Source organism: Mixophyes fleayi, chromosome 5, assembly GCF_038048845.1.
Source record: "Mixophyes fleayi isolate aMixFle1 chromosome 5, aMixFle1.hap1, whole genome shotgun sequence".
NCBI classification, from domain to species: Eukaryota; Metazoa; Chordata; class Amphibia; order Anura; family Limnodynastidae; genus Mixophyes; species Mixophyes fleayi.
In genome coordinates this window covers 217,302,311-217,317,225 of record NC_134406.1, presented here as the reverse complement: position 1 = coordinate 217,317,225, position 14,915 = coordinate 217,302,311, and the positions used below count along the sequence as shown (strand labels likewise).

General features: G+C 38.7%; 1 protein-coding gene across 2 annotated transcripts in view; it reads left to right on the top strand.

Moving 5' to 3' along the window:
- The window catches only part of B4GALT6 (beta-1,4-galactosyltransferase 6), a 157,853-nt gene that overhangs the window by 20,442 nt on the left and 122,496 nt on the right, over nt 1–14,915 (top strand). For both annotated transcript variants that reach the window (XR_012692890.1, XM_075213464.1), the window contains exon 2: nt 7,745–7,861. Coding sequence is in view for 1 of the 2 variants with exons in the window: in XM_075213464.1 (XP_075069565.1) it covers nt 7,745–7,861 (117 nt within the window). In the remaining variant the exon portion in view is untranslated. The remainder of the gene's footprint in view (nt 1–7,744; nt 7,862–14,915) is intronic.

Here is a 14,915-nt window from a genome sequence, read left to right as displayed (position 1 = left end):
AGGATAAAATGGCCAAATGATCGTTATGCCTGTGGGACATCACTGCCCCTTCTATATCAGACATTGCATCTGCAGCCTATACAGAACATTTGTTATTGTTAGCGGTGACACTGGGAAGCCATTTGTATTGTGTTTTTTTTCACTTTTTATGAGACTTTCTCCCTTGGTTTCAAATGTATTTGTATTATTGCTATTTTACCAATGTATTCTGCTGCCCCCTCTGACCATCATATTCTCCTGCTTGGTGAAGCCACTCACTCCTGGGATTTGAGCGATCTGACGACTGCTTTGATGTTAAGCAAGCAGTGCAATTATAGGTTACTGGCTGCTTTTATATACCACACAGTAATTAAAGAGGAAAATTGATTGTTAATGAGGCCCCACTGTGCTTAATAAATAAAAAATACAGAATGACTTTTGCTGTACACATTTAATTAGCATATACAAGAGGTTGGTCAACATGTAGAGATGAGCGGGTCCGGCATTACTAAATCAGATCTCCCCCGAACAGTGCCGATCCGAGCCGCGCACTGTTCGGGGGTTCCCGCCAATCACGAACCTCAGAACGAGGCAAAACCTCGTCATCACGCGAGATCCGACGGCGTGATGACGAGGTTTTATTTATCCCGAGTGTGAATGACGGGGGTGAGAACTAGGAGGGAGGAGACAAAAGCCAGCCCTTGCCCGAAGCTGACAGATCAGTGCACACCGGTACAGAAGCTGCCGCAGTGAAAGTGACAGTCTCCTATGGGCACAGGGGAAAGAAGGAGTCTGCTGTGAACGCCTGCACACTGGATACTGAAGAACAACTGGCTGCTCCTGACCACCGTAGTGGCAGTGGTTTTAGGTCAGTCCTCGTATTATCCAATCTCTGCCTATGTAAACCATCCATATTATCTGCAGAATTCTACCCTATCTATCTATGTAGCGTTGACACTACCATCCTTAGTGTGCTCATTTCTAACTGCAGAAATCTGGTATTTGTATTCCTGCCTAGTACCATTTCTGCAGCCTAAACTGAGCAGTAATTATTTGTATTTGGGGTGGGGGATTAGGGGGTTATTAATTGCAATAATTGTTTTTTGTTTTAATTGCTGGGTGGATGGTGACAATTTGCTAACAAATATGAGATAAATGAACATCATAAATATCTTATTCTTATACAGTGTCTTAGGAGACTTGTGTCTATCCACCTAGTTTATTTGTAAAACGTGTTGAAGGAGCTGTGAAATTTGCGTTACCTAGGAGACTGCAAGCAAGGCACTGATCCTGCCGTATAAGTCCACTGATCCTGCCACGTGTTTGTGCCTCCCACTTGTGTCGCTTAGCTTAGTCATCCAGCTACCTCGGTGCAACCTTTTGGCCTAAAAACAATATTGTGAGGTGTTCAGAATAGACTGGAAATGAGTGGAAATGAATGTTATTGAGGTTAATAATCGTGTAGGAGTGGAAAAAAAAAACCAAAAACTGTTTTTAGCACTTTTTATGCTTTTTTTAAAAAAAAAAAAAAATCAGAACCCGAAATCAGAACCAAAACCTTTCGTGGAATGTTTTGGCAAAACAAATCGGAACCCAAAACCTCAAGCTAATCAGAACCCAAAACACCAAAAGTGGCCGGTGCACACCCCTATCAACATGTTTACTTAAAGCTGTACTACCACCTTCTACACATAGCCACTTAGTGGGTCTCTGCCCGCTCTGTAATTTACACCTGGCAAATCAATTAAGCTATCATTTTTTCAAAGCAGAGCAGCTTTAAAGTTTAAATTAAGCCCTATTTGATAATTCCAAATATGTATTACTGTGCTAAATAATATGCATGAAATAGAGTGTTTTTATGTAACTAAATAAGTCCACAGAGCTCACTTGTTTGCAATAGGTTACCATGTTAGAAGGGAGGTGCTTTTTAAAAAGACCAAATACATTGTGACTGACATCTTTGCCTGCAAAAAGACACTGTATGGATTGATAGGTTCAATCATGGATGGGTCATTGATGGCACTTTAGTTCAAAAGACTGCATTGTCCATTTGCATACATTATCTTAAACATGTGGGAGGGCATTAGTTATTACGTTTTAACAGAGCTGCAGGTGGTATGCAGGTGGTATGCAGATAACAATGAACATTCTATTTAACTGCATAGTTCCTATCTGAAAACTGAATTATGGGGTTAAGTGGTTCTTTGACATAACTCATTGGATTGAATGGTACAAGGAAGTGATTTGAAAAAAGACGTTCGCTCATTGTCAGTATCGCGTCTGACCGTTTAGCTTTAATAAAATTATGGTCAATAAACAATTTATATATACTATTCTCAAATGGTATTTCACATACTTCATATTCAGGATGTCATAATGTTTCTGTGAAAGGAGAATGATGAGGAAATGTAGTTTAACAATATAGGTTATTGCTAGAGACTAGCTATAATGAGCTTCTTTTAGCTATACAGGGGCTATATATGCTTTTTTTTATATGGTATGTAATCAAAATTATTTTATTAGCCAGTTCTTACCACTCATCAATCATGTCACGAACACGCTCCCAGCTTCCGTGACTTTGGGTGTTTGCTGTATGAGTTTACACACGATTCCAGCACTCGGTCTTTCACACAGGTTATAGACCTACTGAATCACTCCCACACACTTCAGGTTTGCCACCACCTAGTGAATACGGCAATGGGACCCCAATATATTGTCCCACACTGGCACACAAGGCTTCTGGCTACCCACAGGTTAGCAAGGCTCACTCCAGCAATCAAAGGGTTAACTCTTCACACCTCCAGACTGTTGCACAAATGTAAATGCAGACACACTAGGCTTGTTAGTCAAAACTATTAACAAAGCACACACCGGCATTCAAAGGGTTAACTTGGTTGAGCTATATTCTTCTTAACAGGCTAATGGATAGAGTATCAAGGACACTACTTATTAAATTATAGATTTAATATACAAAGGTACAGGGCATTTAGATATAAAAAACAATTAATAAACAATTGACATAACATACACAAGCAAAACAGTTTAAAATAAAACGGGTTACATTCAGAGTATAATTTACATGAGTTGTATAATCTGTGCCATGGGAAATTGACTAGGAAGATGGACAGCTTATCAATGTGGATTGATTTCCCAAAAGACTGACAATTTGTTGTAACTGGTCTCAGCTTTTTAAAGACACCTTTTCCAACTTCCAGGAGGGTTGTGGTCTGTGACACTTTTGCAATCACCATTTGCATGTTGCCTGACATACTACCCAGTTCTACTATGTGACCTAGCTTTTCTGTGGAGCATCACACAAACAATTTTAGTATTAATGGATCCCCTATGAATTTACCCATCTATTGATACCAAACAAGCCTAGGTACACGGTGTCAGTTGAGCTTATACTCATTTCCTCAACTTCTCTGTGTGCAGAATTCTTAATTTGACATATGAGCTGCCCTTCATCATGTTATTGAGGAATATGTGGTTAATCAGTACTTTTATTGGTTTCAAGTGGCATATTTGAAAACTGAATTATTCTTGTCTATATAAAAAATAGCCAAGTCAGCACATGGTCTCTATGAGCCAGACACCATGCTGAGCGGTTCCTAAAAGTCTATTCAGGTGTCAAAACTCCATCCTAGGCCAGGATATATCTCATTGCAGGGGCCTTTGAAGCTGCTACAGGTGACACTGCTGTCTTCTAACACTGGGATGTGCAGAGCCACCGAATACACACACAACAGACTCTCTGGCTTCACATTTTACACTTTAGTAGCTCAACTTTCATTTGATATACCATATTTTATCATCCTCATCATTTATTTATATAGCGCCACTAATTCCGTAGCGCTGTACAGAGAACTCATTCACATCAGTCCCTGCCCCATTGGAGCTTACAGTCTAAATTCCCTAATATAGACACACACTCACAGAGGGAGACAGACAGAGACTACGGTCAATTTTGATAGCAGCCAATTAACCTACCAGTATGTTTTTGGAGTGTGGGAGGAAACCGGAGCACCCGGAGGAAACCCACGCAAGCACAGGGAGGACATACAAACTCCACACAGATAAGGCCATGGTCGGGAATCAAACTCATGACCCCAGTGCTGTGAGGCGGAAGTGCTAACCACTAGGCCACTGTGTTGCCCTGCACTGAAGTTATTATTTAGGCCTTATTCCCCACAATTACGTGATGGGTTAACCCTTATAAATAACTGTAAGTTCTCTATGTTCACGACAAACCATAACTACTGTATGATATGAAATAACAAACTGTAAAATTATTTCCTGTTAAAAACAAAGCAAAAAAGACAATGGTTGATTGTTTAAGTATTCAGCACTCGTTAGCGCGGGCAAACAGGAACTTCCGTATTTGGAAGATGGTATGTTTATACTTATAAAAAGCCCTCCAGAATATGGCATTTTGCCTTTCATACGTAGTACCTGATGGGCTCCTCTCCTCACCCCCCTCCCCCCAAAAAACAGGCTTGTTTATTCTGAAGAAGTACCCACAACTGTCATGACTTAGCTTATGTATATATATATATATATATATATATGTGCGTGTGTATATGTATGTATATATATATATATATATATATATATATATATATATATATATGTGCGTGTGTGTGTGTGTGTGTGTGTATATGTATGTATGTATATATATGTATGTATGTGTGTATATATAATATATATATATATATATATATATATATATATATATATATATATATATATATATATATATATATATATTGGAGGGAGATAGATAGATATAATGTGTGTGTGTGTGTGTGTGTGCGTGTTTGCTTGTACTTTTCCTAATGTGTCTGAAAAGGGTCTGGTTTCAAGGCTAAGGCTCCTAAGTCTGTTATTTTACCTGTTCTAGATGCCAGGTAAAATTGCCTAGTGCACTTCAGGAACCAGAAGCCCGATGTATGGCTTGCTCAGCCCAGGACCCTGAGTGTCTACCCGGGTTGGCTGCTGTTGAGAAGGAACTGACTTGTTCTAAGTCCTTAACACAGCTAACACACATTGTGTTGCATCAGAAGGAGATGAGTGAGTTTCCCTTGGTTGTTTCAAGTAGAGCTTCTGATTCAGAATTGTCTCACTAGAGTAGTACTTTTCTGTTGCCTGGGACAGTAGTACCTTTTGAACCACCTTGGGTTAAATCCTTAGAAAAGTCGGTCTTGGTCCTTGCTATGGTTTCTTACTCCCTTCAGAAAGTGGTAGATGTTTCTTTTCAGAGACCCCATAAAAGACACATCCCATCTCAGGTTCTTAGAGGGAAATCTGACTCTGAATTCTCTTCGCAAGAAGAGGGAGAATTACCTGGGGGATTATGAGGATCTGTTTCATTTTGATGAAGAACCAGTTATTAGACAGGTAGTAGAAGATCTAGTCATAGCTGTTCGCCAAAGTTTGCACATGGAGGATGTAGAGGATGTTTAATTTTCGGATGTATCACTTTTAAAAGAAAGAAGAAGCATTCGGTTTCTTTTCCTTCCTCTTCTCATTTATCTGAGATGTTGAAGGAATCTTGGGTTGAACCGGACCAGAAATTCCTTTAAAATATCCTTTCCAGCGGAGGATACAAAAAGTAGGGAGAGTTCCACCCAAGGTTGATATCCCAGTGGCTCGGTTATCTAAACATACCACTATTCCGGTTACAGGGTCTGCCTCTCTTAAGGATAGTACATACCATAAGTGTGAAGACTTTTTAAAATCTATGTTGCATCAGGGGCAGGTCTCAGACCTTCTTTAGCCTCTGCATAACTCACAACTTTCTTCTAAATCATTGGAGAAACACAACTTGTTGGGCAAATCATTACCTTGGAACATCTGATGTCAGAGTAAGCAAGCAATGCAGTATTGCCCAGACAGAGTTCAGAATCTCCCTCTTTAGACAATACTTTATCAACATAAATAAGATCATTGTAGCTGAACTTGAAGGAGACTATAACAAGTCTTCCACAAGGCTCATACAGTGAGGTGGCAGATCAACGTGCTTCATTACTTGGTGATGTCAGCAAATCATGACCCGCGCTTTGTATCTGAATTCGTAAATTATCCTCATCACTACACAAAAGGAATTGAAAGTGAACTAATATGAACTCCCATTTGAAATCTACCAGTACACTTAATGAATGACAGTCTTTGTTGATTTTTGTTGTGTCTATGCCATGCCTTTTTTTGTAGCAATTGTAAGTGAATATCATTTTTGAGCTTTTCTTTATTTTATATGTACCACCTGTACTTGCATATTTATCACTTCAATTACCAGTACAATCATCATCATAATCAGCTATTTATACAGCGCCACTAATTCTACAGCGCTCTACAGAGAACGCACTTACTTCAGTCCCTGCCCCGTTGGAGCTTACAGTCTAAATTTCCTAAGACAAACACACACACACCTTCTATTATGTTTTTTTGTGGGTTTCCTCACACACTCCAAACATGTAGAGTAATTTCATTATACAGATTGAATGTTTTGGGCATTGGGGGTATACATTAAAGCGCAAACCCCCCAGCTGAGGTTGTAATTATGAACTGGTGATACAGTTTTCCCATATTCATACTTCTTTTCTAATTGCAGTAACTTTGGTTGAATTAATTGAAAGTTTTAATTTTTTGCTTAGTAAATTAATTCAGCCAGGTTTACTGCGGTGTGAAATTACATAGGAGGAGAAATGAGCAGACCATTGTGTCCTGGGTATAATGGGTCATGATAAAAGTGACCAAGTTGTGGTGTGCCAGTCTAGGTTCTTCCTTTTTCTTTTTTTTTTTTCTTTCTTTCTTTTTTTTCCTTTCTTCTCAGGGTGGCACTGTAGGAAGTAATCCTTCACCTTGGGAGATCTGTAATTGAGTTAGTTCTGCTTTTCTGGGACATCTGCCAGGGTTTCCTGGTGCAAATAACAGTCTTCTCTGAGGTATTGTTTAATAGTAGTCAGGGGAAGTATAAGCTTGAGTAGAGCAATAATTTGTTTAAGAGAAAATCCAGGAACAAAACATGAAATTGCTAGTCTTTCCAGGGAAACAAGGAACAGTGCCTACACACCGGTGCCATGGAAAATCCATAACTATATTATAGTCTCAAGATTTAGCTTAACAAAAACACAATTATTTATCTAGTACTGTTTCGTTATTGGACTGTGGCATAAGATTGCAGGAGCTGTGCAATGAAGTATAGTTAGCAATTGTTGTAGAGCAAATTGTTGTATGTTAAATTTGCACCCTGTAAGAGGTACTAAACCTGAGAGAACTGTTTTTATTCATGTCTCCCAATAGTGCCATTTCTCTGACCCTGTAGGAGATGTGGGCTATTGGTAAAGGGGGTGTGGCTTCACCAGAATGTGGTCATGGCTGGAAGGATCTGGGCAAAAATTCATTGGTTTGGTGGGGGATGGCTTTGGTGTATGGTGGGTGGGGTTTATTTTGTTGTGATAGTGTTTTTTAAATTGCTTTTGAGGTACCACTTTTGAGTAGCCACTATCTTACGTTTTTGCTAGCTTTCTTAAGTTTCTTTAGAACTGCTAAATTTCTGTGACATTCCATCTTAAGTACCAAGCAAATGTCTTTGAGTAATTGTTGTAAATTTTATTCTATATTCCCTATTTTATTGTTTAAAGAAAAGCTAGACAACACAAGCAAATTTACCCTAAACATTGTTGTTGGGAATCTTTAGTCATGGGGTATTGATGATTTTTTAGAGTTTGTTATCAGACTGATTTCTAATTTTATATTTTTCCAGCAAACACCTACCTCTTCATGGTGCAAGCCCAAGGCATAATGCTTAGAGACAACGTTCGAACGATTGGACATATGCTTAGACAATATACCAATAAAAATGGTACACTCAATGGAACAGGTAAGACTTTCATCTGTTTCATGTGTTTGCAATGTATGTGATGTTATGTTAAATAGAATTTATATTGCTAAATATTTTATATTAATATAATTTCAATTGCTTAATGTGGTAAGTTTAATACTTTGGGTCATACAGAGGGGATTTGAGAAATGGGATACAATGTGAGGCTCAAGTGATGGGAATGGTAAATATGTTTTATATGTTGTCAATCTAATAATAATTGTGGTGATCCTGGCAACAGCTTTTTTTTTTTTTTTCCTCCGTTCCTCACTCTTCAAGGGTCAAAATCCCTGCCGAAAGGTCAGTGCATGAAGTTCCTACCATATGCTTCCTCCTACACCAGTATATGAGGAACAGGAAGGTGAGGACAGAAGTAGAAGCATTAGGGAAGCTCTCTCTTCCGTGCTTCTAAATCTGCTCTCAACATTGTGCTCCTCAAGCACTGGTTCAGGCATACTCATGCTGCGATGGTGTATTCACTGACCTATCACTAAGCCCTTCCTCCTGAATCATTGTGTTAGGAGCCTGCTGATGGCACTAAAGAGGTTGCTAGGTTGCATCTATGCAGGAAATAAAATATTAGTATAGTATAAAAATTCAAGCCCTCTGTAACCGAAGACAAGTTAGAAATCCTGCAGTAAGTAGTCTAAGAATAGCACCTAGATGCTTGCTGAAGTGCTATATTTTCCAACTTGGAAAACGAAACGGTCTTAAAGTTAATATAATGTATATCTAAAAAATTCTAACAACCATTTTGTACTTTAATGGAAGTAAACAATATTTTAAAAACTGATTTAATAAAAATACATAAGGAAAATTGACTTGCAGGTCATATTACCAGGTTCTAAATCTAAACACAGTCTCAATGGTTTCCTTCACTTGACATAAACAGATCTTGCAGCTTAGCCATCTAGGGAGAGGGATGATATTTTCCTCTAGCCTTTTAATTAACTACATTTATTTATACCATAGGAATACTGCGTGAGTGTATATTTATACTTTGTACTTTCTCGTGTGACTATTTATTTGGTTGTTTTCAGGCCAAATAAACAACTTATTTTTAACAACTGAATAAACCAACATGGATATAGATTACTAATCAGTGATCTAAATAGCATGTCAACATTGATGTGAAACAAAGTGAACATTTGTCTGAAAGCATGTGTGTACAGGTCCATATGGTTACATTTATCTTTGGAGAACCAGCATCAGAGAGTGTATTAATCTTTGTTGGAAAGCATTAATTCTGCTTTTTGGGCATATAATTTTAATGCTAGTATGTACGAAAGGGGAATAGAGTAAAAGCAGCGCACAGCAGCCCAAAGCTTCATTGTTCTGAGTGGCTGGCTTCTAGGTAACAGAATAATGTCATGTTATTTAGATATATCCATCTTCCTATCATAAATTTAACATTTACACAAACATGGGACAATAAAAATAGGGTAACAGTGTTTCCTTTTTGAAGCCCTACATAATTTGAAGAGATCTGCAGGTAAATGCTTTATGAAAGAAAGGTGAACAATGCTTGACATGTTGGCCTAACCTCTTCCGCGTCAAACTTGCCTACACATGGCTGAGATGAACAGTTTCGCAAGTCTGTTAACATTCCAATACTCAGCTTTTCTAATGGTTGTTCTAATCCTGCCCCCTTCATCTCAGTGTATCCCCTTATTAAAAGATTGAATGTGACATGTTCAAAGTCTAATCAAATGTGCCTGAAATTGGTATAATCCTAGCTTGGCAAGCAGTCTTTATCGAACAAAGCTTGGACACTGAGCTATCCTTATTTTCAACAAATGGCTGCAAATAATTTAATATTCTCAGAGTGTACAAATAGCAAAATTTATTTTATGTATGGATTAATTAACATTTTACTCTAATATAACACTGGTAGTACAAACTGCCACAAATTTCCTTTACAACATGCCTTTATATGGCCACTGAACTTCTAATATACCTCATTTTTAATATATTGTATACATTACTCTGTGTAATGCATACATTTTAGCACACTGTGAAACATACAGATGTTGTACTCACTAGCCAATGCTCACACTGGCATCTCTAAACAATTGGAGGACAAGTTGCTATCTGTATACATAAACAATTCAAGACAAGGTACCAGCTCTTTCCATTCTCCAGGATTTCAGCTATGTTACTATTGGAGTCTGCGAGACCTGATATGGTTATTTGCTCTGACACATTGATTTATTAACCGCTTTATTTTCAATTAGAGGCCATCTACAATAAGTGAACTATGTATTTTCTGAATTGGCAACATTAAATTGGCGGTATTCTGTAAATTCAAATTAAATAGAATTAATGGCCATGGCATTACAGATACAGTTTTATTCCTTATTTTGTAATACCATGCCTGAAATGTTTGTAAATTAAATATAAAGCTGCACTACTACCTATTAAAACATTTTACTAATGTGCCCTCTCCCGATATTCAGAGAAAACAGCTGCATATACTAATACAGGATCAGCAAGTTAGTTAAGCGCACAATAATTTTTAATGGTGGCAGGGGGGGAGGTTGGCTGTGTCCGGGGGAACCAATCACAAGCTGCATTTTCTTGACTGGTCCTTGTGATTGGTCCCCTTGCTCTGTTATAGATTAAATTATGGTGCTTAAACAGCTCACACCCCCTACACCCTTCCCACCCTCCCAACCATTTCCAGTTCTCAAGGCTGAAACACAAGGGCCACAGGATAAACAGATGCACTGCAGTATCTCCAGCAGAGCCGTAACTAGGGCTGTGCGACAGGGGCGACCGCCCAGGGCGCAACGCTGAAGGGGGGTGCAATTTTGAAATATTTTAGTTTAATTTCGTTAAAATAGAGGACTTGGGGGGCGGCATTTGTCTTTCTCGCCCCAGGCGTGAGAATTGTAAGTTATGGCTCTGATCTTCAGCTAGGGGGAATGGGCACGTTAGTAAATTATTTTCCTAGGAGCTAGCAGCTTTAAAAGTTAACCCTAGCAGCGCACTTTATGGTGACTGTTGGAAGGTGCACTTGACTATCCTGTAATGTAAGCATAGAACAACAGCGGTTACTTACAAATTTTCTTTTTACTAATTTATTTATTTGTATTTGGCCTACATGTACCTTTTTGTTTGTTGCTTACTTAATCAGAGATTTGATTGTCTACGTCTCTGTCAAACAACTGCATCATAACATGTGTTCCCAGCTTTAGGAGGTACCACGAAGCGTATTTGTCTTTGATATACCTCATATTACACTTTTTTGCTTTTATACCACTATCTTACAGTTTTTCTTTGTCTTTATGCTTTCCTCTGCATGCATACTTAAAATAGTTTTGCATGTATGAAGGATTTAGTGTGTGTGTTTTTTGCCACACAGGGTGAAAATTCATCTACTCATTTCTGGCCTTATGGAATAATGCTGGTTTATAGCTCCTCGAAGGGTTTTATTGCATGTAATATAATACGTTTATAGCAGCAATATGTTTTTGCTATGGTGCTGATGTATTACAATATACATCATACCTGCTAGCAAATGATAAACATAACTATATATTTCTCACTTGTTCATACACTTTGTTTGAACAACGCCTACTGATTTTCTGCTTCACTCCTCTCACTATTTCTATATCTGTCACTCTATATCTCTCTCTCTCTATGTCTGCATAGCCGCAGACTGGTCAGAGTGCCCATGTTGACCCTTGTCCACCGTTGAAAGTACCTACAATTGGCATGTGAGTGCCAGAACTGGACCATGGAGTAATGGAAAAAGCTGACCTGGTTTGATGAATCACATTTTCTTTTACATCATATGTATGGCCAGGTGCATGTGCGTCTTTTCCTGGGGAAGAGATGGCACCAGGAGGCACTATGGGATGAAGGCAAGTTGGTGGAGGCAGTGTGATGCTCTGGGCAATCTTCAGATTGGAACCCTTGGGTCCTGGCATTCATGGGGATGTTACTTTGACCCGTACCACCTACCTAAACATTATTGCAGACCAAGTATTCCCTGATGACAGTCGGCTCTTTCAATGCACCCTGCCACACTGCAAACATTGTTCAGGAATTGTTTGGGGAACATGACAGAATTCAAGGAGTTCACTTGGCCTCCAAATTCCCCATATTTTGCTCAATCTGATTGAACATCTGCGGGATGTGCTGGAAAAACAAGTCTGAGCCATGGCGGCCCCACCACGCAACTTACAGGGCTTAAAAGATCTGCTGCCAACGTCTTGTTGCCAGATACCACAGGACACCTTCAGAGGTCTTGTGGAGTCCGTGCCTCGAAGGGTCAGAGCTGTTTTAGATGGACCTACACAATGTACACACAGTGTGTATGTGTGTATGTGTATATATGTATATGTATATATATATATATGTATATATATATATATATATATATATATATATATATATATATATATATATATATATATATATACATACATATACACACACACTCGCTGCCCTTGCACTAACATTATATAAATACTTTTCACAACACCAATTACATAACCACACATATGCACCAAAGCTTGAAATATATATGGGCTTACTCAGACATGTGCAACATATGCTTCTTGCCTTTTGGTAAAAATAGTTAAAATTATTCACACATCGCTTGTTCTTTCCTCCTCCTTCACACCACACCACTACTTCTTATTTTACAGTCATACGTACAACTTTACATTTCATGTGTTTTTAAAAAATATAATTTTAGTAGCACATCCTACGTTATCTCTATTATGAAGATAGTAGTCTCCTCTGAGATCCCGGAGCTATGTAAAGGCACTCCGCCTAGGTCTTTCTGCGTTTATATGATCATGGAACACCTCTGTATTCTAATTTTCTTATCTGTAGTAAAGGATTTATTTCCCACTATATTTTTATTCTTTCTATGAAATTTATGGTTGTACAGTTGTTGTTTCTTTCTGTTTGTTAGCCAAAAATACAGATTGGAGGTAACCTTTTGAAATATGGTGCAGGCGGATATGCCTCTGCAAAGTGTACCTAGGTGTACAGAGAGGCACACTGTGTATATGGGAATGTTATACTAGTATTTGTAGTGTGCATCTTCTCTCAGACACGTTATCTTTGGGCCTTGATTACTTTAAAACAACACCTTTCATTAAATTGAACTTTCTTTGTTTGAAATTACTCATGAAAGGCAGGAGACGTCAGGACTGCATTTATTACGTGTCTGTTTTCTGCATGTGAAGCTTTTTATTACATTGCTTGGAGTGCGCTTAGAAATGCGCTTCTCCACTGAAGCACGCCATTAGGGTGCATTATGCGTCCCATTAACAATGTGGGATGAGACCCAAAGATTGCTAACTCTGTGCTGGTAAAAAATCAAAGTCCTTTTTCTTTGGAGTGAAAGCGGGCATTTGACTACCAAACAGCAAGGAATGCCTCTAATAATGCACCCTCTACGTTCCGTTACCTACATTTAATAGACTCTCTCCGCAAAATGAAATCTCATATTTGCCTGGCTCCAGGAACGTAGGTGCATCTTCTCCACCATTGCAAACTTACACAAACTCTGGCATCCTGTGCCATAATCCTAAGCAATTTGGAGAAAACCTAGGTGTACTTGCGGAAATCGAGGTGTACCGTGGTACCAAAGTTGATATTGTGCGGTACTTCAGCTACTTTACGCGTTGTAAATGTCCTCCATTTTTAACTGCACATTTTACATATGTATGCATTTCCTAATATTTAATGTCAAGCTTTATGGTAAGTGCTGCCAACTTGATAGTGTAAGGATTTATTGAGAGAGTCAGTCACTTGCCCCAGTTACCAGTTACTGTTGTTTTGTTTGCCTGTTCCCATTTGACTGCTCCTGTAACAACTAAAAGCTAAAAAAAACAGAGTTCTCATTCTAATTGTTTTACAGCATGTGAGACTGTGCTGAATGTAACTACTGAGGCAGATAGTAATTACACAGATAAACAACCATTCCATGGGAAACTCTGGGAAAGAATATATTGATTAAAAGCTTGGTTGCTGCCACTGCAGTATCTACTGCATAGACAAGGGATATGGCTATCGGACCCTTGTGTTACACTCCCCATGTTAAGGGTTCTGTCGCTAAGATTATGATGATCCAGATGAACCTAATAACCCACCTCACTTTAACCTTGTCCCTAGTCATTAGCAGTAAAATGTTCAATTGTTACAGCAATGCTGTATAGCCCAGTGATTGATAACAGCTGTAACATGGACCTTCATGCATCAAAGACCAGCCAGATAGTGCTAAGGTGTCTTTCATGATGTTATGAGAGTGATGATATGATTGTATGAGATTGTGACGTAGTGTTATGAAGGACCTCTACTATGTGTGCTGGATAGAAGACTGTATGTTATAAACATGGTGTTGTATGATCTGCTGGGAGGTTGGGTCTGCTGTTCATAGTATTTATTTGTACACCCTACCACGTACAATGCCATGCACAGACCGCAAAGTATTTCTTCCTGCCAACATATTCCACAACACTGGTTGCAAAAAAGAAACCTAACCCAAAAGACAAATGAAATGAAAATCCTGGCTACAGTCTGATAGGAAATAAGGGATTGCTGAAGAAGATACATGTGCATGTTCCAAGCAATGGACCTGGGTCATGTGATTGTGAAGGGGTGTACAAATGTAAATGCTCAGGAGTACTGCGTAAACCAGCTCCAGTGCTGGTTTCTGTCCGTACACGAGCAATAGCAGAATAATAGCTGCTATTACTGATGTGATATTGTTAAGAGCGAATAAAGCCAGTGTCTGACATTACTGTATATCAAAGTTTGTGGACTACTGAGCTGAATAATATACCTGAAATAATGAAATATGTTAACCATGCTCTTTCAGTATTCTAGCAGTTGTGTGAAGGTGTTTCTCAAACTAAAGAAGCAGACAGTGACTGAGTTTTCTTACTTGCTGTGGAGAAATACACTATGGGGATTTTTTGATTGATATACAGTGGGATGACCAGTGATGTCACAGCAGCTCAGTTGGCTGCAATCTCTGCTTTAAGACCTGTGTTGGATTCCATCAGTACTGTCCTAAAGATGTGGGTGGGGC